This window comes from Orbilia oligospora (assembly GCF_000225545.1).
Source record: "Orbilia oligospora ATCC 24927 unplaced genomic scaffold scaffold00215, whole genome shotgun sequence".
NCBI lineage: Eukaryota > Fungi > Ascomycota > Orbiliomycetes > Orbiliales > Orbiliaceae > Orbilia > Orbilia oligospora.
In genome coordinates this window covers 638,532-665,603 of record NW_011645772.1, presented here as the reverse complement: position 1 = coordinate 665,603, position 27,072 = coordinate 638,532, and the positions used below count along the sequence as shown (strand labels likewise).

Sequence of the window (27,072 nt, the reverse complement as noted above, 5' to 3'; positions counted from 1 at the left end):
GGGTACATCTCCGACCCTCTCAGATCCGAAACCTATCCAATTGCCCCAGGGCTAGGCCTAGTTTTTCCTGCTGAACCGAGGTAGATACGGCGAAACGTTTGCCCAGAGGCCCACCGACCCAAGCTTTATTTTGTATAGGCCAATCCTATGGTGCTCCGCCGTAAGAGATTGTCTAATAGTCCAAGCTTCTTCTTCTAACCTCAATTTCATGCAATATCCGAATCCGAAGGCGGTTCTTGGAGCTGGGTGGCTGGTGGCTGGTGGTACAAGTCCACATGGTCATCACCATCGTAGGGAACATGCATCTGGTAGGTATTGCAAGTACTTACATACTAATTATGTATCTTGCTTGCATTTGTGATAGCGGGAAGAATGCTTCAGAACGAGGCTCGTGAACCTTGTGTGACCGCCGGTTGTGAGATAATATTAGCACGGCTGATATAGCACAAGCCCAGGCTGGGAAAGTTGATCGATCAATAGACGCGTGGTGGACAGCTGGGTGGCTGAAGCGTGGCAATAGCTCTCCACGATTCGGCGCGCGTTCAACGAACAAACACCACAAGCTTCATAGCTTGAGCTAACCTGGTCGACCATAAAACCCGATGACAATCCGACAATTCATAGTTGTCACCACCATTACAAAATGCCAGACGCTGAGATTAAGTTTGCTCGTATGTTACTTAGATATATCGGCCAACTGATAAAGAAAGTATAGCTAACATCATTACCCCATAACTAGACACCGTCGGCCCGACCTTCGCCACATATACCCCGGACGGAAAATACCTTCTGACCGCTGGACAGAATATAAGCTTGCGCAAATTCACACATGGGTCGCCAGATGAGCCCATTATCTATGATAAAGAGTATGGGTCTCATACGGGTATCTCGACTAACGTATGATTAAACTCCTCGATAACATTACTTTCGCCAATCACTTACGTATCAAGCGCATAGAACGAATCCCTTTTCACATCCTCTGAACATGGTTTGGTCGAGTCATATTCAGTACGAATGATGACGGACAACCAATTGATTACGCGATTCTCACTGGCAGCCAGAGATGTGGCTGTTACACCGGATGGGCATTGGGTCGCTGCGTGTGGAGAGTATGTTGTATTCTCCTGTATTCGCACTCTGAGAATCCTGGGTTTCTAATTTTGTCATATTACTAGCGACATAAACGTCAAGGTTATCAATACGCACGATCCGACGAAACATATGATTCTACGACATCATTCTAAGCCGATAAAACATCTTACATTCGATCCTACCGGATCATTACTTGCATGCTCGAGTGTTGATGGAATTATCTATATCTACTCCCTCACAACAGAGACCCCGGATCTACTGCACAAAGTAATTGGGACAATACCGGAAATCGATGTTGATAGCGAAATATCCACTCGGGCAGTATGGCATCCGGACGGTAGAGCCTTTGTTGTTGGACAGAATAACATGGGTATGTCGACCCGAAACCAATATTTGGGGCCACTACTGACGGAATATGGCCACAGATATTGCGGTTGTGTCTAGACAGGACTGGGGCGTAAAAAAGCTATTCGCGGGTGGTCATTCAAGCGACATCACTGCACTTGCTTGGTCTAAAAATGGAGGATTCCTGGCTAGTGGTGACTCCAAAGGCAACGCCATTATCTGGGAATCAAAGAGCCAGAACATCATCTCTAAGTATGAAACAAGAAGCCTTAACTACCATGCCGTTCCTTTACTGACATTTTTTAGAACCCATTACGAAGGAGGAATCACATCGATTTCCTGGCACCCTACGGAAAATGTGATCACATATGGCACAAACCAAGGAACGGTGTACATTCAACCGGAACCTCTGCCTTCGGATCATGAAAAAACACTAAAACTACATCTTCAACCCGCTCCCGGATTCCTGGCTGTAGGCGCAGATTTTGTACGACTAGAGAGACGCAGCGAGCAGGAGGCTCGGCCTAATAGACAAGAAAAGACCTCAGTTGATGACATCCTTGCTGAGCTCGAAGGAGAAGACGAGGACGATTGGCTAGAGGATGACGATGGTGCAGGTTATGGTGAACGGAATGAGAACGGAAAGCGAAAGGCAGGCGGGTTGAGCCTTGGAGTACCGTCGATAAAAAGGCACGCATACGGGTCGTGGTCGCCAGATATTCATGAGCCAATGCAGCCTGGAAGCACGCCTTGGAGGGGGGACCGAAAGTATCTTTTCCTCAGCTTAATAGGTTTTGCATGGACGGTCGACCAGAAAACACACAATACGGTTACAGTCGAGTTCTACGATCAGGAACAGTACCGAAATTTTCATTTTACTGATCCTTTACTCTATGATAAAGCTGTTCTAAGTATGTGGTTTCATCACAATCTGAGTGCTGTACACTAACTTCATGATAGATGAGAACGGTTCATTATTTTGTTCACCTCCCGGCCGAGGCAACCCCGCACTATTATTTTATAGGGAGCACGAAACATGGGGCATTCGCCATGAGTGGAAAACCAGGCTCCCGGACGGCGAGGAGGTTGTCTGTAAGTATTCGATAATGGCTTGCTTGCTCAGTTACTCTACTGACAATGAATACAAGCTATTGCCTTGAGTAGCGCTTACATCGTTGCTTGTACATCGAATGGCTATATTAGAGTCTACTCACTCTACGGTGTCCCGGTCAAGGTATATCGACAGAAGCATACCCCTGTTGTGTCCTGTACCTCGTGGAGAGACTATGTTATGATTCTTGGCAATGGTCCCGTTGCTGCGGATGGACGGGCCCAATTAACATATACCATCGAGAATATTCGAAGAGGTGAAGTCATACAGAACAATGATGTGGTCGCAATCCCTGACAAGGCGACCCTCAAGAATTTGTTCTTTTCAGACGATGGGGTGAGAATACGATCCCCCTGGCCTTAATTCCTGGGAAACTTACTAATACATTCTTAGAACCCAATGGTGTATACATCTAATGGAGTACTCTTGGTACTACAACATTGGCGAAATCCTGGGCAAGCACAATGGGTACCAATTCTCGACACTGCACATCTGGACAGACGAATCGGGGGTAAAAAGGAAGAATCATACTGGCCGGTTGCTGTATCACAAGATAAATTTTGTTGTATTATCTTGAAGGGCGGCGAAAAGTACCCATACTTCCCACGGCCGCTGCTCAGTGAATTCGAATTCAGAGTACCAGTTTCCAATCCACCAGAGGAAGACCAGGCAAAGAACGACCCTATGGCTAAGCTTGAAGAGTCGTATGTTCGAGAATCAGTGTTGGTTTCGTTGGCTGAGGATTTGGTCGATAATACGCGGGCAGAAGAACACGAGAAGATGGACGTTGCGAGGAGAAGTGTCAGCATTGACAAGGTCTTGTTGCAGATGTTGGCGTTGGAGTGTAAAGATGAGGAGAAGCAGAGCAAATGCTTGGAAATCGTGGGTTTGATGAGACAACCAAGGACATTAGAGATGGCGATCAAGGTTGCCGTGAAGTATGATAGACATGCACTGGCAGAGAAGATCGAGGAAATGAGGAATCAGATGGAGGAGGATTAGTATACATTCTCACCGATGCTGGATTTTGGTTTGGCAATTAAGCCACAACGATATCACCAGAAGATGCCAAAGGCTTGATGTTTCAATTGGCATTTGCTTCTGCCTTTGTATTTACAAGAACCAGCGGTTCCTTTAGATATAATAATAAATACAATAAACCCAAACACTCCAACGGATATATAACAGACCCCTAGACCATCCCATCCAAACAATTCATTGTTTGGACATGATCTAAACATACTTGACCTTTGTCCGCTCGTGTATTGGGATCTTGCCTTCCGGTGTTCCGGGAATTGTCTTCTCAAGTCCCTGATCAAAAGGTTAGTATATGCCGCACTGGGTACCAATAGTACCCTAAAATGAATATGGATAACCGTACCATCTTCTCAAAGACGCATGTGTTCAAGAACTTTTCCTGTGGCCGACACTTCCATAACTGGTGATTCTTCTTTTCAAGACAGTCCCAATGCGCTCTGAACTGTTGAAGGCAATGTGTATTTATATCTTCCAACCTATGCAGCTCCAGTATACTATAAGCCCTTGTTCCTATACTTCTTCGATTTGGGTGTGAAGCGATTCGGGATGGAAAAGAACGTACACCGAAACTGCACATCTTGTAACTTTCCGCCCCTCCCTCATGCAATCCAATTCACCTCTACCGGGCGATTCGTCCTTGCATTTCATATAGTCATCGTTGAAGGGTCGGCATCGAGCACCGATGAAAAAAGCAGCGGATAGTAAGGGAGCGGATGAGGCGCCGACTTCTTCAACTTTTGGGATGTTGTCGGGTAGAGGGACGGTGTCGACGAGGACGTGCTGGTGGAATCTGCATGTTCACAGGAGGACCAACGGTCAGTTACTCGCTGAAACTTCGGATTGAGATAAGGATAGCGTATACAAACCGTGGTTCTCTCATGGCTGCAAGGGGTCAGTCGTTTCGAGGGAGCAATTGGACGCTGGGAGCTCGTGGGATATGACGTCTCGGGGGATACTAGGCTTGGTCAGGCGCTTTCGGTCGAAGGTGGTTGGACAGACTCTTTGGGACGAACAAGACAGACCTGGCGCCCGAAAATGTGTTGCGGTGAGGTTGGAAATTTGGGGTTAGGTTGTGTGAAACGCGTCTGTCGCATCTTCTTCATCAAACGACTCGACGACGACAACATCGAGTCTTTGGATCCTTTCTTCCTCTCCCATTGACGTCGCACCAACACCACGGCATCGGAATAGAATAATATTCATAAATACACACTCATTGGCGGTATCAGCCACCCGTAAAGCAACCACGACCTTCAGGTCCTCTCTTCGCTATCCGAAACTCGAATCACCTCGAACATTCATAAACAACATCAAATATGTCGATATTCGGCCCATCGACAGCAGGAGGCATGCAGCCTAGCCAGGGTGGCAACTTCGGAGGCGTGAAAGGGCCTTCGCCATTTCTACCATCCCTCGGTGGGAATACTGCATCTGCAGGAGGTCTTTTTGGGCAAACCCAACAACCTCAGCAACCTCAGCAACAGATTGGAAACACAGGTGGACTATTTGGCCAAAGCACTACGGGTACTGGAGCTATGGGAGGCGGCCCTTTTGGTCAGACGGCTACAAACGCCGGTGCTATGGGAGGTGGATTATTTGGCCAGACGAACAACAATGCTGGAACCTTCGGACAACCAGCAGCGTCGACCCTTGGAGGGGGTGGTGGTGGGATATTTGGTCAGCAGCAACAGCAACAGCAACCACAGCAGCAAGCGTCTTTGTTTGGGCAACCGCAGCAACCGCAGCAGGCACAGCAGTTGCCTTCCTTAGGATCGGTGTTTGGAATGCAGCAACCTCAGGCGAATCTATTTGGTCAAAGTCAACTACCTGCGCAGCAACAGCAATTGGCCGCTGGCAGTATGTTTGGAGGCGGGTTACAGAGTGGGTTTGGACGGACGGTCAATCAACCACCGCCACCAACACAGACTACAAGTATGTTCCTCCTAGATTGGTCTTCCTAGAGGCTATTATAATAGTCTAACATGGTTTCGCGTACGTAGCCGCGGCTTCGCTAGTCGCGGGTCAGGTGGAAAGAATTTGGAATTTGTGGAACGTTGCTTCGCCAGACTGTCAGTTCCAGACATATCTCTATAACCAGGTCGACAATGAAGCCCTGGCAAACTCGTATGAGCCTGGACCGACGGAAGACAAGGTCAAGTTCGACGCGGCCATGAGAAAGCGACCGAACCCAAAGTATGCTTCCACTCCTGATCACCAGAGCAAGGTTCATTAGCGTAGCTAACTCTTTATAGGTCTGTCCCTGTCATTGTTCGCGGTTTTGATGATCTTAAAATCCGGATGCAACAGCAAGAAAACCAAATTGCCGTCTATCGGGCGACTCTCCACGGCATAAACAACCGACTAACAGAGTTATCGAGGAATCATGACATCAAAACCACAATCAAGTTGGCTGAGGCTTTAGCTAGACATCAACAACTGGCCCATAGGACACTTTCTCTAAGCGCAAAAGTCCAAGTTTTGAAGAACAGAGGTTATGCACTACAACCAGAGGAGGATCAACTGAAGAAAAAACTAGAGGTTTTGACGAAAATGGTTTCGGATCCAAGCGTTAATGGAAGGATGAACGAGATCTGGGCTAGAATGCAGATAATCAACCAAAAGGCGAAACAGATGGAACATGAAATCAGCGAGATGTCAGTAACTGTCGACCCGGAGCAGATCCAGAAGATGGCAACTGTATGTTCTACTCGCCCAAAGCTCATATACCTTAAACCTTTACTAATAATATCCGGACAGGTACTTCAAACGCATGAGAAGGGTATCAAAGGTCTTCGAGACGAATTACAACGTCTTGAAGAGGCCTTCGGGCAGTGGGAGAAAGAGAAACAGGCCCAGAAGGACCGTCAGTTCGGAAGATAGGATTACCTTATTGACGCACCTTCTGACCGAAGACTTTAGCATTTTTCACTTACGAGGGTCTACATGGTGAACATTTAAGCGTGTTGATATCGACCTCATACTTCTTGCTTCTTATGCATCTAATTCTATTGAGCTCCTAAACCCGCGCTCGATTTCTCATCTCATGTCTTGTTTTGTTTAGGCAAGCAGCGTGAAATGTTCCCCCAGTCAGCGACATATCTGATTTCGAATTTGGCGTTAGGAGCATTTGATTAGTGGTTCATCTGCGTATGTCTGTCTGTCTGTCTCCTCGTCCGTTCTGTTCTTGTACGATAGGATATCGATCGATTAAAGGTCGTAATATATACACGAAAGGCCATCTAATGGCGGTATGATACAAGAAGGTCCCAATGTTCTGTAGGTGAGAGATGTAGTCGCAAAAATTAGCACCGATGGGAAACGGTGTGTGCCATTAAAGCTATTCCAAGGTGATGCATCGATGATGGAAAGTTTTTTCCTTAGATGAGTTTGCGAACAAAGTCGAGAGCGAATGGTGCTACAGACGGCAGAATGTTAGTATAAAGATATTATCTAAGTACTAATAGTTATAACCAAGACGCCCGGGGTTTACATACATAAGTAGAGAACCAGACAAGTGATTGCCGCATTCTTAACGGTGGCAGAGGACTGGATTTCAGCCTCTCTGATCTCCTGCGGTGATGGGGGCTGCTCAAGTCCTACACATCGACATTCGTTAGCTACGCAACGGCTTGTGGTTCCTGGACAAGCATTTGACTGGTATCTCACCTTGTCCGCTAAACATCTTGTTGGATTTCAAGGGAGATGGGAGGTTATGTTATTGTGGTGTTTCTTGCGTGAAGTAAATCAAGGTTGATCGTGGTAGAGGATGATGTTGATAATTCAAGGTTATTATCTGCTAGCCGATGGATCAACGCTTAAAAAAATTCGGTGTTGAATTTGGTTGCAGTTGTTTGTCGCTTAAGCTTTCCTCATCGTTGCCTCAGACGCGTTTCGACACCTTCTATCCTCTCCAACCACCAGCTTCAAGAATCTTCCGCCTCCATCACCAACAATCCTTCTATCCAAACAAACCTCTACACCAATTGACGATACCCTCAAACAATCAAACAAGCCATCAATATGTCGGAGATGACGACTCGAGATAATCCGATTACGGCGGATGCTTCTTCAAAGCCTCCAACACCCAAAGGCTTTGGGGATAGCATCTCGGACATGGAGATCAGCGACAACGAACCCGAACCACCTCGCAAGAAAATAGTTACCCACGGACTCGACTCCGAAGACGATGTCGTAGCTGTCGACCAAGCCGGTCGCTCAGCCGACAAGGATAATAACCTCGCCGATGCCGACAGCGACATCGAAGACCTCTCGGACCTTGAGGCAGACTTAGACGAAGAGCTCGCAGAGCTTGGAGATCTTGATGATGACGATGCCGATATGGATGGAGGCAAAGGAGAAGTTCTCATCGATCAAGATGCTGTTCGAAAGATGGGTGTTCATAGGAGAGCTCCAGGAGAAGCATCAATTAGTCGCAAGAAGAAGGAAGCTACCAGGAGATCGCGAAAGACAAGAGATGACACGAGAGATATTGGTAGCGACGGAGGCGAAGGGCCGGTTAAGGAATCGCGTCCTCTCACAGAAGCCGAGCGTATGTGGTCGATAATCCCGAGGTTTCTTCGATGTCGGTTGCTAAGTACATTCTGCGAACAGGAAAGCTGCAGGATCTCGATAACAAAATCTCCAAGGCCACGAAGGCCCCCAGGAAAAGAAAGCAGGAAGGAGTACGAAAATTTTCGGTCCCTGCATACTAGATCGTAGGAGCCTTCGCTAATGTTGAACTAGGACTCAACGCATTGGGACGATCTACTCGCAGATTTGACAGCCCGAATGACTTCAGCTGTCAAGCATGACATCCAAGATAAGGAGGCAGGAAGGCCCGCTACTCGGAAGCTTACTATGCTTCAAGAGGTTGTCGCGGCGTTCCGCTCGAGGGACATGCGAAACAACATGGATGGTGAAATCCTGAAAGCCCTGCGATTCTGGCTAGAGCCTCTGCCAGACCGCTCTCTCCCAGCCTACGACATTCAACGAGAGTTATTCCAAATATTGGTTGAGATGCCCGATATTAAATACGATGAGCTCCGAATTAGCGGGCTCGGAAAGCTTCTAAACTTCTACATCCGTGACGCTCGTCCACAGCAGCACATTCGATTCACTGCTCAGAAACTTTACGAAAATTGGTCTCGTCCGATACTTGAGAAAAGTAACAACTACAGACATCGTAAGATTGAAACAGCAGAATTCGATCAAAGGTATGTCCCAGCGCCTAATTCACCTCTTTTGCAATGGCTAACATGCCCGTGTCTCCCCTCAGCCAAAAACGAGCGAAAACCAAACTCAGCGACCTCAAGGATAAACCTGATGCTCTGGCTCCACCACAGCTTAAGAGCAACCGCACTCGTGTACCTGACGCAACTCCACAGACATACACGATTGCTCCTAGATCCAAACTTGTTGCACCGGATTTGAAAACTGCTCGTCCCCTTGGTGCTAATGCTGAAGATCAAATTCGACGATTGAAAGCACGTGCCACTGGGAAGGTCGGTCGCGGTTCTGGCCGAGGTGGAGCATAGAATGTTCCCTTCCAGCTGACTACGCCGAAAATATATATGGAGGAACACGTCCCTATGGGTAAAGCTGCCCCACGGCCAGCATATTTGAGACGATGGGAAGCAATAATGGAAGCCTCTAGGGCTAAAGCCCGGGCTAAATTAGACCTTCGCTGACGAATTAGGGGTTTCCTAATACTACTTCATCGTGCAAATATCGACCAGTGGTGGCCCAATACGAACCCATACGACGACGATTGAAAATAATAGCGGCATGTTATTTACCTGAATTTTTTACTTTCCCTGATTCTTTGTTTCTTTTTCATGGTGTCTTCCGGCGTTTCGGTAGGTGCATAGGGTCTTCCATTCCAATTCTGTTATGCATGCCCATGTTTTGTATTATATTCTCGTTTGCAGGGCCAGAATTGATAGAGGGAGAAAAGAAACATTATATTATTTTAATCTACCTTTCGGTAGCGACCTAAATTCCACAGTCTTGCTCCGCATCTTTAGTCCGTAGATGGGGGCCATCAACCGCGGCGTCCTAGTGATCTTCGTATATACGTATTGACTTTTCCTGTAATCGTTCTATGCTATCCTCCTATTGGTTTACCTAGGGTTTCAGCAAGTCCTTTTTTTTTACAGACTGGACCTTTCGTCTTTTCGTTCCAGTCCCTTTAGAGGAAGGTCCGGCGTTGGGCCTTTCGGGACCCGCTTTTCTCTTCTTCGATGCCCTACCCTGCGGGCCCAAGGTATCCCCAGTTGAAGGGGTTGCCTTGGGACCCTGAGAAAGGGTGGGAGCGGGAGGAATATCGGGATTCCATCCCGTATTCACACAATTGGTACACCTCATTTGGAGGTGTACAATCCGATTTCTGGACTGTCGCTTCACACTGATACATGGCATCTCTGCCTCTGGATCCCATGATCTCTTTTTGGCCGTTTTGCAACGTGCCGACGGTTGTGGGGAGAAAAACTTGTGACCACATTCAATGTGGTGGTGAAGGTCGTACCAGCACATCGTTTCAACCCTTTTTTTTTTCTTTTTTCTTCTTCTTTTTTTTTCGATCGAGATTGTGAAAGTGAGGCTGGTGAATTTTGATATTAAGGAATGTTTTAAATCGATGAATCGATAATATTGATACTTATAAAGAGAGTGGATTGTGAGATATATAGACAAAATATGAGGTTGGATGGGAGTTAGATGCTCGCTGATGGGCCGAGAGGTGGGTGATAAGAATAAGTGCAGAGGATGTAGATGATACTAGGGTCCTTAAGAAGTACCCAGTATACACAGACATGAGGGAAACTTTTTTTATGTTAGTGAATTATGTTCTATTAATCAAAAGATTTGCATTTGGGGGTTTATCAATATGAATATCATTGTCAAGGTCGTGAACTTCAGACAGATACACAACACGATACATTGTTGTATTTTCAGCACGCTTGGCAACGAAGGTCTAACCGGTCTCTTTGAGGGCGCCGAGCGCCTGAGTATTATTGTGGATCGATTATTGACCATTTGTTCCATACTAGTAGGCTACTGGAGAAATTACATTAATTCTGAGACTGCTGGGGAGCAGTTGACTTTCTCGGGATTCTATAATAAGTATTAGGGTATCATGGTTGTACTTTTATCGTTTAATACTTGCCGGCCGTATAATATATCTGTTTCACTAACACTTCGCATAGTGAACCGCAGACCAAAATCGATATCTTTTTTGTGTTAATTAAGAGGAATGTATGGATATCCATGTAAAATTCTATTCAGATAGTCATGGCTCGCGCTCTTCTATATATATATAGTTAGAGCTACACTAATAGACTGTATATACTTATATATCGTATAAAATATTCTTTGACGCTGGCGGGCAATACTGCAGAGCACTGCAATTGCGCAACCAAAACCTAAACGAGTGACCGAAACCCCAACAAGCTTGACACACGTGCACACCCCCAAGCATTACAACCAACCCGCATCAATGGATACTCCCATAGTCCATACCGTTAGACCGCCTGCCAGGGAGTAAAGGTTCGGGCTAAAATAACCAGTAATACACAATATATGTCTCAGTCCCCGCTAAATCTTTCATTCATGTACGCAAAAATATCAAAATCGTAGACAGAGAGTAAAGCTCAAACACCAAAAAACAAAATGGACAACGAAGACATCTACGTCTAGTAGACCCCCTTTTCTTCAGAGGTAGGCGTTACCTTCTTTCCTTGGTCGTGGCCTTGTTCTTCATCGTAAAACGTGGAGTCGTTATCCTCGGCAAGGATGACTTCGGTGATTTCTTCGCCGATTTCGTTCCATGAATCGGAGCAGGCTGGAGCGGGGAAGAAGTGGTTCAGGAGCCAGTATATCCCGGAGGCGGCTATGAACCCAGCAAAGAAGTTCAGACGGTAGACATATGTTGCACCGATCGGAACATCCTTTCCGATTGCGCCAACGAATCCGACGACTAGATTGTTTCTTATCAGAATATGTCGAATAGAGGGGGTTTAAAGGAAAGCGATCTTACTATTTGGAAGAATACCACAGATATATGCGGTATAGCCTCTCCAATTGAAACCGAATGAAAAGTAATACGGTCCGGTTGATTTTCCAGAGTATAAATCCCTGATTTGAAGGTACCCTTTCCGCACAAGATAATAATCCGAGATCAAAACACCGGCAATAGAACTGAGGAAGACAGAGTAGGCCGAGAGATAAGTAGTGAAATTGTTTGTGCTTTCCAAGAGGTTCCACGGGCACATGGCGATACCGACGAGGGCGCAGATATATCCTCCCCGTCTAATGTTGATGAATCGGGGTAGCAAGGCGGTCATATCAGTACCCGCGGAGACGGAGTTCGCTGCAATATTTGTACCAAGCTGGGCAAGGGCAAAGGATGTTGCGATAAAAAAGACACCGACTCGAGTTCCAGTGCCGCCATCGTCCAAGAAGAATTTGAGGAGATCAAGAGGGTTCCAGATTTCTTGGCCGTAGATTACGGCACAGGCTGAAGTGGTAAGGATACCGATGAGGGAGGTCAGGGCAAAGCCAGTAGGGATAGTGATAAGCTGTGACCACAGAGCATCGGAGGGTTTCTTGGCGAATCTCTATACGTTTTCATAAGAAGTTAGCAATGCACTCCTTCAATTCATAAGTGGGACGAGTTCACAAACCGAGAAATCAGGGTCATTGACAATCAAAGTTGCAAAGTTAGCAATGGAAGACATAATGCCCTGTATAACACCCCATGCGAGAGCACTACCGCTGGCCTTGGCTGGCTGGTGGACAATTTTCCCAATACCACCAGCCCGTACCAATGACCATACCAAGAAAGCAATACCTAAACAGTGTTAGTGCCAGGAATTCAACCAAATTTCTTGGTTTCATTGATCCTTACCGGCGACAGGAACGATATAAGACTTGACGGTAAAAAGATGCCGAATTTGATGAACAGGGAACCAAATAGCTGGCAAGGAACAAAACCAGAAGAGGAAGAAAGATACGAAATCGCGGGTATTGAGGAGAGACTAGACATAATGTTAGAATACAACATTTCGGAGCGTAGACGTCGACACATTGAGGGCCTTACTCCTTCTGGCGCATGGATCTATATTAATAAAGTCACTCATCAGCCCCCTGTTCATCATAGATAACAAACTGTTGGAGTTGGAAGATAGGCACTTACAGTATCAGGAATATTATCCCAGCTATTCCAGATACTACGAATCATCAAATACACACAAGTACCTCCTATCCAAGCCTGCACACCGTACCAGATACACGCCATGGCGGCACGGTTGAAGACGGGCCATAATGATCCCCATATTCCGAACGAACTCCTAGCGGCAACTGGGAACGATATGTGGTATACGGCACCGATACGACCTGTTATACAGATAAAACAGCCTGCAATAAAGTAGCCAACCCAGACAGTAAGCCATGCCTAAGATGAATCATGTTAGAATGATAAGGTTCGGTAGTAATTGAAGTTTGAGACAAACACCAAGGGATATGTACCTGCCACCAATTGAGACCAAAGCCGACAATGGTACTGGCGCCAATCATCCTGCGCACAAAGTTTAGCTACTATGTAACGTGACAGAGCTTCGTCCGAAAAGCAAAACTTACCATGTGTTAACATTAAATGAGTCCGAAATCCAGAAGAAGACGAAATTGAACCACTGCCATTTCCTGCGTGCTGGCTCAACGGGCTTCAAATCGTCGTTCAGGAGAAACAATTGCTTGCTAGAAAGCCCTGCCTCATTGTCGACCTCGACCTTCTTAATGAATGCGTCTAGTTTGGCACCCATTGTGTGCGTTCCTCTTAGGGAGGTTAGAAGACTATGATCTTCTTCGAATCGGTCGTCTTCGTCGGCGTAAAAAGAATAGTTCAATGAACTAGAAGGGTTGTCCTCCGCTAATAATTCTGCTGCAGGACTAGGACCTTGTGAAGATCTTGAAGAAGAGGAAATTCCTGGGTTCAAATACTCCAGCTCAAGCTCGAGGTCTTCGGTGGAGTAACCGAGGGATCCAAGGGACATATCTTATACCAGGATACCGGAACGCCTGTCATTGCGTCCCAAATGCGTAAGTTGTACTGCAAATGTAACAAAGTTTGCGACGGCCCTGCTCGTGTGTGAGACCAACGGAGGACTTTGCATCTGGGTGGGGGGTGGATGAAGGTTAGACCCCATGTCAATGGCCATGTATATTATCTGAAGATATGGAACGCACAGAAGCGGTGTTAGGCCGAGCTAAGCAGGATGTTCGCTGGATCATCTCAATCTTACCTCGACAAACCTTCTCTCGTCTGATCACCGCGGAAGTTTTTCTCTACTTTCTGCGTTTGCTTCTTTTCAATTCTTATTTTTTTTTGTTTGATATTTTTTATTTTTTAATTTTTCGTATGACTTTTTGCCTTCTTTTGCTTTCTAGGATGAGAACCGGATTATTGATATGCATGTAACAGGCAGTTTGGCCACCAGAGGAAAGCAGATGTCGGATGGGAGGTACCAAAGATAACAAGTAGGAAGGATACTGGAGAGAGGTCTCAGCTTTGGGCGACAGGGTTCACGCGAGCTCAGAAAATCAAGCAAGTTCAACTTCAAGACTTCCTCGATATGAAGGTTACGTAGAATCCCTGTAAATATGATTGGTTCGGCGAAGAGCATCCACGCGGGTCCCCTGTCATTCGGCCACCCTCGCCGCCATTTCTCTTTCTCGATACGATCGAGTAAAAGCCGATTGTGCTGCCGCCGCGGGGGAACACTGATAAGCTAGCACCTTTCAACAGCTGCAGCCCAAGCCTCTGATAAAGGGTGGAACATTTTTTTAGCTTCATATACTACCCTTCCGAGAACATACGATATGATATTTTCAATATTTTTCTTTTCTTTCCGCCGTAATACTCTTCATTTTAGGCAGCATCCCCACACCCGTCCGAAAGAATTTTCTTTCCTCAGTCCATTTCGAACTGACAGTTCGAATACTGCTAAATCTTATTCCCGATAAGATTTCGACAAGATAAGTGGGATTCTTTTAGTGCATGCAAAAGCCTAAAGCCTTCAGCGCGCTTGAGATTTTAGAACCCGGGCTATTCTCCATCTTCGGACATAACCGTTCTAGGCTTCTCGTCCGAACCAGAAATGCTGCGCTGATAGTCGCAACTGTTATTACCCAACGGTCTGCCGTTTTCCGTTTCAAGAGTTGATCAATTGAGGTACCTAAATGCAAAGAGCCTCGAGATAAGCTTATCGGCATTGCTTAGTCGCAGGAGCTGCAACTTACAAAGTCGCTACCAAGCATCTTAGTGCAGAATACATACAGCTGTACAGCACAGAAGAGAATGGCATACCAGCCTGCAGCATTTCCCTGCACACACCTTGAAGTATATGATCAGTTGATGATAGACCAGGATGCTGCATTTAAGAACCCTTGGGACCCCAAAGCTCGGGATGGCCGTCTGGGCAAATGCATGGATCCGGCCAATTGATTTTGCGACTTGTACATGTAAGTCTTTCGATACCTAGCGGAATCTAACGAAAAATTCGACCGTTATAACACTTGTGCTGGTGATTATAATTACGCAGCCCTTGTGCCTCGAACTGTCACAGCCCCGTCGAGGCCATAAAATATCACAAAGTCAACACAAACTGTGGAGGCTGGATTACATGTTGAATTGTTTCGCGAAGTACTTAATTCCGAATCTAGAACCAAGTTTCATTGGTGTCGTGAACTAGACACTGGGGTGACTTCACTTGTAAATTGACCGGGGATCTAGATATATGTAGAAGGGTATTATCAAAATTACTCATGCTTTCCATGAGCTAGCTTCTTAAAATACGCGATGCTCTGCAGTGGGATGATCGATGAATGGTACTAGTCGAACCGCAAAGATATCCAAGTTTCATTTAGGGGGGAGGCGGTAGCATGGTTGTAGCTTGGTACAAAAATCCGGTAGCGAGGAATCACACTATTGGTCTAGAATCGTGCATTGAATAAGTTCTCCAATAAGTGTAACGGGCAGAAAGTAAAGGCCCATCTCCATCTCCATCATGCATAAAATCATTTTATGGATGCTCTGGTCGGAATTGTCGACCGATGTGCTGGGCACGAAACAAACTATATATAAAAGCTAGTATAGTCTCGTACCCCAAAGCTAACTATGAAGTACCCCAACCCACAATGAACATATATTCAGCCCCGAGGCCCGAACTAGATGCTCTAAGTTGTTCGTGGTACCATGGTACCAGTAAGGCATCGGTTCTTGTATATTGGTCTATGTATCCGGCTAAATAGCTAAGGGCCACTCATCGATGTGACTTAGAGTTATACGGCCCCAAAACAGGTCTACACGAAAGAGGGGATCTAGTCTCAAGCCCTTAGAAATATGCGCAACCCAGACTAGTAATTAAATTCGAGAGCAGCTAGGTTTGAGAAAGTAGTAATATTGTGAGAGCGACTACAATATATGTAGAATCGATTCAATACTGTTTTTCAGATATCAGTATTCGCTTCGGACTTGCGTTCAAGGGAGGGCTAAAACAAGCAGCGCTGCTACCACTTTAAATTTCAAATTCTCGACGAAATAAGTTTACAATTAAAAAAATTAGGCCCATGGGGGAGGGAGTCAGTGTTTAGTACCTTCGAATGGGGAATTTGTAAGTGCGGAGAAATGATCCCTTGAACTCGTGCCCGTCTTGCCTCCAGACCAATCGCTAATTACTCACTTCTATCAGTATCAAAAATATATATTTCCAATAAAAGTTTAACTTGTCTTCAGCTGCAACCGTCCAATCAGTCTTGCCTAGTTTGTGTGGAATTACGTGCAGATTACCTGCCACACTGCACCGCCTGCACAATCGTGGCTTGTATAAGTGTGGCTCCTCGGATTTGCCTGCTGAATAACTTGATCGTGGAATGACGTTAGCAACAACAGATGCTCGAGGAAAGCTTAAATTTTAAGATTTTCGAATCTAGCTGTTAAATTTATTATCTCTTACGCTAAGGGATTGATTGATGACATAATTCAACAATATAATGATGTTATAATTGGTATACACATTTCATTTGCGATCGAAGGTTCAGTTCAGTTCGCCAAAGACAACCTTCGATCTAAGGTATCCATTTTTCTACCATAGTATGTACGTAAACGTACCTAGGTAAGTACATATATACATATGTACTTACTTAAGTATCTACCAAATTTAGCATTCAGATTCTTGCATTAGTATCAGGTGTCGGCAAAAGAGGGCGGCTGTGTGGAATTGTGGAATCTTGGAACTGCAGCTGTGCAGCTGTGGCGTGGTTCGTGGCTGGCTGAGCGAATGGTTGCACAGGATACGCCATTCCAGGCCAGCGCTGATGTATCTTGGCCTACGCAATGTAGCCAGATGTGCGCATCGAATCCAGCGACTGTCAACGGGCCCAGTTGTCATTCCTGTCACTGGAAAATTATATAAAATCCCACTCGCTCTCCGTGACCATTTACAGGTGCTCTTACGATAAATTCAAGAGAATCATCAACTGCACAACCTTTTAAACTTCAATTCGATCTCACAATCAGAGCAATCCATACAAACTTCAAATGTTCGTTATAATTACCCAGGCCTTAGTTACTTACTTACAGATCCCTCCCAACACATTTCCTAGCTCATTAATGCGGAGTCGCTGATCGGATACGATGATAAGAAACTTAGAACATAAACCACAGACCGCATAAACAATTACCATGGGTTTCTTTTACTCCAAGTCATATGGAGGCAGGCGCGCCGGAGGCGGATTCACAGCTGGAAAAGGTGGCGTCCGACCCCACATCCGGTTCGTCATACCCTTCCCATCTAGCCTTCCATTTATTACCGCTGACCGGGAACGAATTATTGCTATTTAGATTCAGAATTTGCGGCTTCAACTGCTTCCGTTAAATCTTTCCTGGTTCCCTGCGAATTCGTAAGCCACCCCTCAACCCACAGCTTAAATTCGGAAGGACTATCTTGTTGATTCTTTGTTCTTGGCTAGGCAGTCATGATAGTAGAGGAGCGATTTATTTTTTTCATCCCAAGTTTTTCTATTTCTTTTGCGGTTTCTGGAGAACCTTTCCTAGCGTAAACGGTTGATTCTTATTCTTCTTCTTCTTTTTCTTTCTCCCAATGGTTAACGGAATGAACTTTCTTTATGCCTGCTTCTACCCTGTAAACGCCGGGTAATGCATCAGTTTTATAAACTTCAAATACATACAACCGCTTCCCAATTTTATGGATCGTGACGATTCAATTAATTCTTCAGCCAGGGCTATCTAATACCCCGTTTTTTAGTTCCTTTTCTTCCTTTTCCCGCTTTACTTTACTTTTTTTTTTTTTTCGTACCTCACATTTGATCCTCCTGTTGATACAGCCGCTTAGAACGGCCAGTTAGTCAGCCGGAAAACATTCTGTAAACGGTTTCTGCCGCGAGATAATTAACGGCCGCTCATGACATCGTTTTCTCCCGAATTGCCATTGAGTTCCCGTCCTGGACAAGGGTTCCGAATCCTGTAACATATTATTAATCCGAAGAAATTGCGAATTCTACGTCAAGATGAAACGCACCGATGTCCAATGGTCAAGATATAACACTGGTAAACGATAGTACGATTGATCGTATTTGGAGGCATTAACCTATAAGTAACTAGCAATGAGCTCTGGAGAGACGAAGTGGGTTCGTGTTACTGGAGCAAATTAGGCAATGCTGGACAATCCCAAGCCGAACGATTCTTAATAGCTTCGACTTAAACTGCGCATCGTAACTTTGATCTTCCGTAAATATTCCAATGTGAAGGGCCGAAAGTGCTGGGGCCTTGTGGCTTTATAATTAAATTTCCCAGTCTCGCCACACTTTAGCCAAGGGGTCGGCCTAATGGAAATAGGGCGAGTTCTAGGCCTTCAGGAGCAAAATCGACAGGTTCATCCATGCTATCTATGAAACTTCCATAAGATCTCGAAAGATTTGAGGGTTATTTTCGAGAAAATTCGAGGACGGGATACCCACGTTTGCAATTGTTTGCACAACTTGTACTTGCAAGGCCTCTGTTTTCTTTCTTTCTTTCTTTCTTCCTTTCTTTCTCTCTCTCAGGGCATGGGGGGGAGTGCAGTGTTTGGTCAGATCATACGGTACCGTTTTATAAATTTATTTCGATCGGCCCTTAACTGCCTGGGATTCGATCTGAAAATGGATGATGCATGCGCAGGCTGCATTGCATTGATAGCTTCCCGAAAATGGATCACAGTGGTGCGGACGGTTCAGTTAAGTACCCACCCCGCTGCAGGGAAGTGTGATGAGACTGACCCGATTTATTGACGGCTTAAGCCTCTCGAAGGCTTAGTGTAAACCTTCAGAGGGGCTCGAGTGGTTCCTGGCTCGATTGCATGAGCTCTAACAGGTGGTGTCATTCAGCATGTAAGTACTCCGTACCGTAGTATACTTCCCTACGGACACGGCTATAATATTAATACCTGTTACATTTCGGTATACAATTAACGGACATCCAGTGCCAGTACAGTGCCAGTGCCAGTGCACATGTAAGACACAGGAATAGTGTCGATTTCCTCACTGCTTCGGCCAGGTTGCGTCATGACTCCGGCTTTTATTCGTCCACTCGGATACTTATGTATCCTGATTGCTTAATATAGTCCTCGTTCACGTTTTGGTTTCGAGTTATCCGTTCGAATCAGTTCTTTTTTTATTTATTTTTTCACTCATATACTCCAGACAATACAATACGGTTTGGTATTATATTTGGCGGTGGTAGCCTTGTGATTGACGACCCTCGTCAACCCCCCGCTGTTAATGCATCCCAGACTTCTGTACAACTTCCCGTCTCCCTGTTCCCCCCCCCTCCTCCTCAAGCCATCAGCCATGATTGACATTCAACCTCGGATTCATTGCCGCTGTCGACTCACGGCACAGTTCAAAAGTAAGGAATGTGTGCTGGATTCGAAAGGTGCTCAAGGTGTGGCTTAATTAATTACTTTTTCCACCTTTTGCCTGTATGTGTTTTTCTTTTCGAAATCGATGGGTCCCGTTCGATGGCAAATAGCAAGTCGTCGTGTGTTCGTTCCTACATTGAAGAATAATCCGGTCATGCATACTATAACGGGGATTGTAGTGTTATAGCTTGACAGATATACTTCTCTCTTAAGAGCAACGAAGTATAGTGTAGACTAATCCTGCTAGGTATATACTGGTAAGCTACTATAAACGGAGGGCGGAAAGAAGGAAAGTCAGGATCATGGTGAGGATAAGCTGCGTAACGCCAGAGTTAGAGCTTTTTATAGAGATGGAAAACAGGTGACAGTGCTGAGAAAACAGCCATATAAACTCAGGTATCCGGCCACGACATAGATGCGGGCCATGAGATACTTAGTAGTATTGTCTTTTCGGATACATCCATTCTAAACAGCGTCGTTGACTTTTCTCAATTCTTTTTCCTCTTTTTTTCCCCCTTCTCCCTTCTACTGTCCCTGCTCTTCTCACCCCTACTTTAGCAGGTGGTATAGAATTAGACCTGCTGCGGGAAAGGACCGGACGAAATTATTCGGAGAGATCACTCTCGCACAGACCTTCCCAGCGAGTCTACGCTTTCAGTTTTCTGCCATCAAACAGCGTCGTCCGTCTACATATAACCTACTAGTGCTGCTGCTACCGAGCCTGTCGTTGGCTGCGAGGTGCAATCGGGCGCTAAGCCTGCAAGGCGTGCGGCGGAGCTTCCTGCATTGAAGCAAGTTTAACAGTGCTTGTGCAGAAACCTACTGTTAGAAGGGCCGGTCTAACAGTTTTCGAGTCCAGACGCGTGCGAGAGTCTCGCATAAGAGCTGCACTAGTGCTGTCAGTCAGCCAGATCTCGGTGAATCTATTCGGCACCTGGGTTCCCGTCGTCCTTAAACTCGATAGTAGTGCAGTGGTGGTGTCTTTCTGGACCCTACGTATACAAACAAGTTGAGCCCCAGATGCACCCTTGGAAAAGTTATACACCGTAACTCTCCTGACCGTATACTTACCTGACTTCGTGCCCCAGGCCCGGCTTTCGTTCGCCTGGCTAAAGCTTTAAAGCAGTAGACTTAGCCCTGCAGCTCGCGTGACAAGACTGTCAAGTCGAGAGTTTGCTTTGCTGCAAGTAGGCCGTTTCACCTACTTTTTTTGGTTCCAGCCGCATCTGCCGCTATTCCGCAGACACAGGTACGTTGGCTCAGCTTCCGCGAGGGCGAAATCGAGCTCCAGCAGTCCTGTTTTTTGTCCAAAAGAACCCCAGTTCAGCAACCCATTTTCGCATTTTCAGGGACAAAAAAACTTCCATGGTTTTTTAGCTTTAGGGGAGTCAACATTTGTTTCGTCCCGCGCTAAAAGAGTGTACGAAATATGATAGTTCAGTTTCTCCCGCCCAGTGGCCACTCAGACATGGCGCCGAGGTCGATTCTGGTGATAAACCCCAATTCGTCGATTTCGATAACCAATTCTCTAAGGCAGATGCTAGAGCCTCTAGTTCCAGCTGATGTAGGTGTAATTTCCAGACCCCGCGCACCTAAACAAAAAAAAAAAGAACACACCGCCTTGCAGCGCACCTAGAACCCTTATCCCTGCCTGTTAATGCATTCCTTGTCGAAGATGCTGTTCCGTTGAGTGCTCCGGGTACTGATATTTGTCATGAACATGTTTTTATGTCTCGATAGACGATCCTATCTTTCTATACTGGCCCCCCTACTGCGCCGAAGTCTATCAACGACAACGAAACGTCGGCGCGTTCAGCCGATATTTGTCTCCCGGAACTGATATCTATGCTCCAACTCCATGCGGGTTTTGTAGTCGCCTGTTACTCAGAACATTCTCTCGTACCGTTATTACGACAGTATACCAAAAAACCGGTCGTGGGTATTTTCGAGGCAAGCATAACACACGCGCTGCTGCTGAAGGGTCCTGGTGGCTGGGGTATCGTTACAACCGGCAAGATTTGGGAAGACCTGCTCAGCATAGGTGTAGGGAACTTCGTTGGTGAAGACGTAGGTGGGTTTGAGGGTGTGGAAAGTACTGGTCTGAATGCCGATGAACTTCATTCTGTCGGCGACGATGAAGTAAAGAAGAGGATTGGAGACGCGGTCGTCAGACTAGTAGGTCGAGGAGACGTTCGAGTGATCTGCTTGGGAGTAAGTTATTCAATTTTTAAAATTCATACAGAAGAAAAATTCGTATACCATAGTCGTTCATTCTGAATACGACCGTTAGGAACAAGCGTATCCATGTCTGCGACGCAAGGATAGAATGGAATATACTAACAGACTGTTTTTGCTATAATAGTGCGCGGGAATGGCTGGCCTAGGCGCCGCAGTAACAATGGCCTTAGAGCCCTTGGGCAAATCGGTATATATAGTTGACGGAGTGAAAGCGGGGGTAATGCAGGTAGACAGCCTGATAAGATCTGGGTACGGAGACGAGATATGAATCTTTCTTCGTAAACGCACTTTCGGTATTAAAATCGGCAATCCTCTTGCTTACCACCAAGTGCGAGAAAGAATGAGAATATGAACAGCTTTCCTTTGGCCAATGGGTGGCCGGTTAAACCTCTCTTTCAATACGTTTCTTATAATGGATCATTATCATTTCAAGCTTGAAACTCGATCTAGGGTTGTCAAGTTCGCAAAATGGGCCATTGGGCTAAACAAAGCAAGGAAATACTCATTGGGCATAGCCAATCCAATAATTACTGGTATTATAGTTCCGTTTTGATTTGTGCTTCTCAGGTGCATATTCTAATAGTATGTTGACATTATAAAAGCTCATTCGGGTGTTTTTCTGTCATGATCCTGAGCACACCCGTGTGTCTGTTGTAAATAATTGGGGTGCAGGAAGCCGAATCCACACGAGCTTGTCTATTTAGAGGATGGGCTTAAGTCTTGTTGCAGAAATATCTTTGAAGCCAGGCCGGGATCAAGGCTCGAGGGACGTCAGGTGTAATTTTACATGTCTGTCGTGGACAAGGAAATCACTGTTTAGATGATCACGAATCCTTGAAGGCACAGGGATCTATCTATACGAGCCAAAATTCGACTCTGGTGGATCTGAATATTCAACAATCTCGGTTTCTTCGAGTTTGAAATTTCGAAAATGCATGGAATTCGAATTAGAAGCTGCTGACTATTGGCAAAGTGTATTCTGGACTGGCGCCAGGGGACACTGATCACACCTAGATTCCGTTGCCTCCATGTCTCGTCATATGCATGATCCATGCTTGTTCAGGGTGTGGGAAAAAGAATCCGATACTGTTGAATATGGCCAAGACAAAAAGGCTTCTATTGTGGAGGAACCAGATGCCGATGCCGTATCTTCTGACCCCTGCTGACACATCAATATTATCTCATACCTCAGAGAAAGGTTAAGAATTGTGGAGGCTGTGGGGTTAGAGGATTCGAACGCTCATCAGAAACGTTTCCTGTTGCAGCTGGTTGAAAGAAGGGTCACTAGCGACTCCAAGCAGTTGTGCGGCATAGTTAATTAAGTGCTTGTGATCGAGGTTGCGCAGTGTTCGGTAACGTATTAGCTAACGTACAGCCCTTCGTACGTGGCCTGCGCCTGCGAATGTTACCTAACCACGTTCTTCCCACTCGCTTCAACGGCGAGCACTTGAGACCCGAACCCGAGAAAATGGTCCGTGCTTTCGCCGTGTTTATTGATTTCCAATCTGGGATTCGATTTAAAGACTATTCACATTCTGTGTTTGTCAGACATCAGCAGGTGCGCTAGCATGGTGATTTTTTATAATTATCCAAATTTGATTGTGAACACCATGAAAGTATAATATCAAAGCCTGCTACATATGCATTGTGCAAACCCGTGATAGGTTCTTGGGCTTCCAACCATTCGCCTGCTGTAACTTTTGGCTTGTTTCCCCAGACCATGTGGGGTCCGAACCCCTTGTAGCAAACGTGAACTCTCGGGATCATGAAACTTAGTTTGAAGCCAGTTGCAGTAAAGTTTAGCTCCGAATGATGTAACAGTGCATTTATATTCATTGCGAGTCTAGGTTCTGGATTAGCGCAGCGCGTTATGATAACCAATCTTAACATATAACATCGCAGATAGGAAAACCTCGTGTATATACGTATATAGGTTTTATGAGTTATAGGCGTACACGAATGCTGAAACTAGGATGTGAGGATTTTTATCTACTGGCTTACCTCAGTACTAGGAATTTTGTGAGCCGTGAGCTGTAGATCGAAGCCAACCAGCTAAAGCGAGGCTTAACAGCAAAACTTCCCTCGATATTGCGATCACATCTAGGTACTTAAGTAGCTGATGTTTCTGTACCTACCGGCATATTATATTAGTCCCTCGCTCAAGTACATCGGATATAAGTTCTGGATTCCTTTTATTCATCAATCGTCATCGCCTGCAAGCTTGCAAGACTATGCGATAACCTTAATATGCAATTTTGAATTCGGGTAACCTTGTTAACTACTAAGGTTGGGGGAGTGCCGATTATTGATTATTCTTCGCTATAGCTCGTTGGAGAATACCGATTGATACCGAATTCGGGTATTCGAGTAGAAGAAAAATGATCCGATTCTATTGCATCGTTCGATATGATCGATAGTATTAATTATCATAGGATGTGCCTAGACGCCTTCTGCTGGGTAGCTAGTCGAATATAGTATACATACGAAGCGTATATCATCGGAGAATGAATGTCCTATTGTACTTGAACTGATTAATACAATCGATTACGTATAGTCTGTGTCGCATCCGTCTAGTCTATTCATTATTGAGCGATTCTGAAAATGGTATGACGTCGAAGTCGCAGTTGGTATCGTTACACATGGGCAATTCAAAGCGAAATCGACGATTAGATAATCAACAAACCGCCAAGGCTCGGCAATCGGGCTCCTGAGTTCGACCTCTAGCTCGATCCCCAGCCCATCCATCGCACGATATCGCTGCACCCGGATCGCGATCTACCTGTCCGATCTAGATATATATCGTCCACGCCACGCATCGCGTCCCTAGCCTACCAATGGCAACCAACATGTCTCCCCTACGCGCTCTGAGCCCTGAGAGATGTTCAGGATGGTACCCCGGCTGACTCTGCTCCCCATTCTTCGACATCGTCCCATCCTGATCTTGTCGAACCATCGAACTACCAAAATATCAACCTGGATAACATATCTATTCTCGACGATGCCTCCCAAAGGTTCAAAACGTAAAGCTAGTTCCGCTGCCGGCGCTCCAGCCAAACGGACTATCCTCAGCTTGTTGAAGGTCGAAACCAGTGACCGGAGCTCTTCGCAGGATATCCGCGATGAGGATGCCAACGAAGCCTCGACGGTTGTCAAGGACGAATCTGACGGCGATAGTGTATCTCAATCGCATGTCGACACCGCTTCAGGGCATGAGGAGATCGTTCTTCGCGAGTTTTATCCTCCAGAGATGTCAAACGAGCGAGTTAGATCCTACAAAGATGGCACAATAGAACTGCCGTATACCGAGCTGACATCGGCCTTAACGGACACGGAAGCTGAGCGTGTTAACTTGGCACCAAAAAAGGCCGTAGCTCACTGGTTCAGATGGGACCTACGACTTTCCGACAATACAGGCCTTCATAGGGCTGCTGAATCTGCAAAATCACAGGGGTTACCTTTAATATGCCTCTACTTATTCTCCCACCAAGATTTCCATGCTCATCTTACATCACCTGCGAGAATCGACTTCTGCCTCAGGACCCTGCAAATTCTCAAGGACGACCTTGCGAAGTTGGATATTCCCCTGTGGGTCGAAGAGGTGACGGACCGAAAGCGTACGCAAAACCATGTCCTTGATTGGTGTGAAAAGTGGGACGTGGGTGAACTTCACGCGAACATGTTGTACGAGGTTGATGAGCTGCGCCGAGACGCGAAGCTTGTCAGGGAGGGGGTAAAGAAGGACATCAGATTCACTGTACACCACGATACATGTGTCGTTGAGCCTATGGTCTTGCGGTCTGGAGCTGGGAAAACGTATTCCGTATTTACGCCGTTCTTCAAATCCTGGGAGCCGTATGTTTACAGAAACAAATGTGTTCAGGATCTCTTCCCTCCGCCGGGGAAGAATGATCCGAAGCATACCGTGAGGGAAGCCTTTGCAGAATTATTTTCTCAGACTTCTTTCCCCACTCCAAATCCGAACAAACGTTTGGAGCAAAAAGAAGCCCAACGGCTAGCAAAACTCTGGCCGGCTGGAGAACATGAGGCTAGGTCTCGGCTCCGGCGGTTCCTGGACGAACGAGTTTCTAAATACGTGGACACGCGCAACAGGCCTGACAATGATAGTGGGACTAGCGGTTTATCCGTCCACTTGTCCGCTGGAACTTTGAGCGCTCGTCAGGCTGTCCGAGCTTGCATGGATCACAACAAAGGTAAATCATTGGATTCTGGACATCACGGTTGGATCCGTGAGCTCTGTTTCCGGGATTTCTACAAACAAATTCTGGCAGCAAACCCGCACGTTTGCATGAACAAAGCTTACCACGAAGAATACCACAAGGTCAAATGGGAATACAACGAAGAGCATTTTCAACGTTGGGTTCAAGGGAAAACCGGGTATCCGATCGTTGATGCAGCGATGAGACAGCTGGCCACGAACAAGTATATGCATAATCGGTGCCGAATGATTGTAGCGAGTTTTTTGTGTAAGGATCTTCTTTTGGATTGGAGGAAGGGTGAAAATTATTTTATGTCCGAATTGATCGATGGGGATTTTGCTTCGAATAACGCTGGATGGCAGGTAAGTTTTGAGTTTGCTATTTCTAACTCTTACAAGCGTTTGTGTGCTGACAGGTATCTTGAAATTTATAGTTCTGTAGTTCTTCGGGAACGGATGCCCAGCCGTATTTCCGAATCTTCAATCCTTTGACTCAAAGCGAGAAATTCGACCCGGACGGAGAATATATCCGCCGCTGGGTTCCCGAACTCAGCAAGCTGAAAGGGAAAGAAATTCACGATCCTGCCAGTCGGCTTTCTCCTGCCGAGTTCAAGAAACTATCTTACCCTAAACCCATAGTCGAGCACAAGGCCGCTAGAGAACTGGCACTAGAGAGATACAAATCGGGGCTTGGAAAGAACACTCGTTGAGCTACATACTCGTGCTTTCGGGTAATAGCTGGCATTTAGAGTCTAATGTTCTCTTACATAAAAATATTTAATGCATCCTTCTAGTTGCGAGCGACTTTCTTAGGACTTTGTAGTGCTTTTATGCACAGTGACCAACAACCCCAGAGATCTCAACTATCCCAAGATTCTGTCTTGCGATTGTCGTTACAGCTCTTTTGAGAGTGAGGAGAAATGCCCACAGTGAATGCTTTCCCGGTGTCTTTTCTGCGACTTAAGGCTTTGACAACCTGCTCCTTCGGGGGATGTGGTTATCAGAGCTCTTTTATAGTGGACTATTACTGGGTAGCTTGTGGTTTAATGGCTTTTCTCAACTTA

The 27,072-nt window shown here is 45.9% G+C and overlaps 7 protein-coding genes across 7 annotated transcripts; 5 read left to right on the top strand and 2 right to left on the bottom strand.

Moving 5' to 3' along the window:
* Window positions 1-643: 643 nt before the first annotated feature.
* On the top strand, window positions 644-3,550 carry AOL_s00215g199 (uncharacterized protein; the record flags this gene model as incomplete). The annotated part of the gene is made up of 9 exons (XM_011129401.1): window positions 644-671; window positions 740-897; window positions 958-1,109; window positions 1,176-1,462; window positions 1,518-1,689; window positions 1,744-2,348; window positions 2,398-2,529; window positions 2,586-2,884; window positions 2,942-3,550. The coding sequence occupies 9 exons, from the start codon at window positions 644-646 to the stop codon at window positions 3,548-3,550; spliced, it is 2,442 nt and encodes an 813-aa protein (XP_011127703.1).
* A 231-nt stretch (window positions 3,551-3,781) lies between these two features.
* Window positions 3,782-4,466, bottom strand: AOL_s00215g198 (uncharacterized protein; the record flags this gene model as incomplete). Its single annotated transcript, XM_011129400.1, has 4 exons — window positions 3,782-3,859; window positions 3,930-4,062; window positions 4,149-4,376; window positions 4,453-4,466. 4 exons carry the CDS (start codon window positions 4,464-4,466, stop codon window positions 3,782-3,784), a joined length of 453 nt encoding a protein of 150 aa, XP_011127702.1.
* A 436-nt stretch (window positions 4,467-4,902) lies between these two features.
* Window positions 4,903-6,466, top strand: AOL_s00215g197 (uncharacterized protein; the record flags this gene model as incomplete). Its single annotated transcript, XM_011129399.1, has 4 exons — window positions 4,903-5,518; window positions 5,587-5,779; window positions 5,839-6,283; window positions 6,344-6,466. The coding sequence occupies 4 exons, from the start codon at window positions 4,903-4,905 to the stop codon at window positions 6,464-6,466; spliced, it is 1,377 nt and encodes a 458-aa protein (XP_011127701.1).
* Window positions 6,467-7,606: 1,140 nt separating this feature from the next.
* AOL_s00215g196 (uncharacterized protein) lies at window positions 7,607-9,120 on the top strand (the record flags this gene model as incomplete). The annotated part of the gene is made up of 4 exons (XM_011129398.1): window positions 7,607-8,135; window positions 8,198-8,268; window positions 8,330-8,799; window positions 8,862-9,120. 4 exons carry the CDS (start codon window positions 7,607-7,609, stop codon window positions 9,118-9,120), a joined length of 1,329 nt encoding a protein of 442 aa, XP_011127700.1.
* A 2,154-nt stretch (window positions 9,121-11,274) lies between these two features.
* AOL_s00215g195 (uncharacterized protein) lies at window positions 11,275-13,632 on the bottom strand (the record flags this gene model as incomplete). Its single annotated transcript, XM_011129397.1, has 8 exons — window positions 11,275-11,558; window positions 11,619-12,198; window positions 12,265-12,431; window positions 12,489-12,618; window positions 12,681-12,698; window positions 12,777-13,034; window positions 13,109-13,157; window positions 13,220-13,632. 8 exons carry the CDS (start codon window positions 13,630-13,632, stop codon window positions 11,275-11,277), a joined length of 1,899 nt encoding a protein of 632 aa, XP_011127699.1.
* A 7,390-nt stretch (window positions 13,633-21,022) lies between these two features.
* On the top strand, window positions 21,023-22,060 carry AOL_s00215g194 (uncharacterized protein; the record flags this gene model as incomplete). The annotated part of the gene is made up of 3 exons (XM_011129396.1): window positions 21,023-21,118; window positions 21,295-21,765; window positions 21,917-22,060. 3 exons carry the CDS (start codon window positions 21,023-21,025, stop codon window positions 22,058-22,060), a joined length of 711 nt encoding a protein of 236 aa, XP_011127698.1.
* Window positions 22,061-24,790: 2,730 nt separating this feature from the next.
* AOL_s00215g193 (uncharacterized protein) lies at window positions 24,791-26,718 on the top strand (the record flags this gene model as incomplete). The annotated part of the gene is made up of 2 exons (XM_011129395.1): window positions 24,791-26,371; window positions 26,443-26,718. 2 exons carry the CDS (start codon window positions 24,791-24,793, stop codon window positions 26,716-26,718), a joined length of 1,857 nt encoding a protein of 618 aa, XP_011127697.1.
* Window positions 26,719-27,072: the final 354 nt, after the last annotated feature.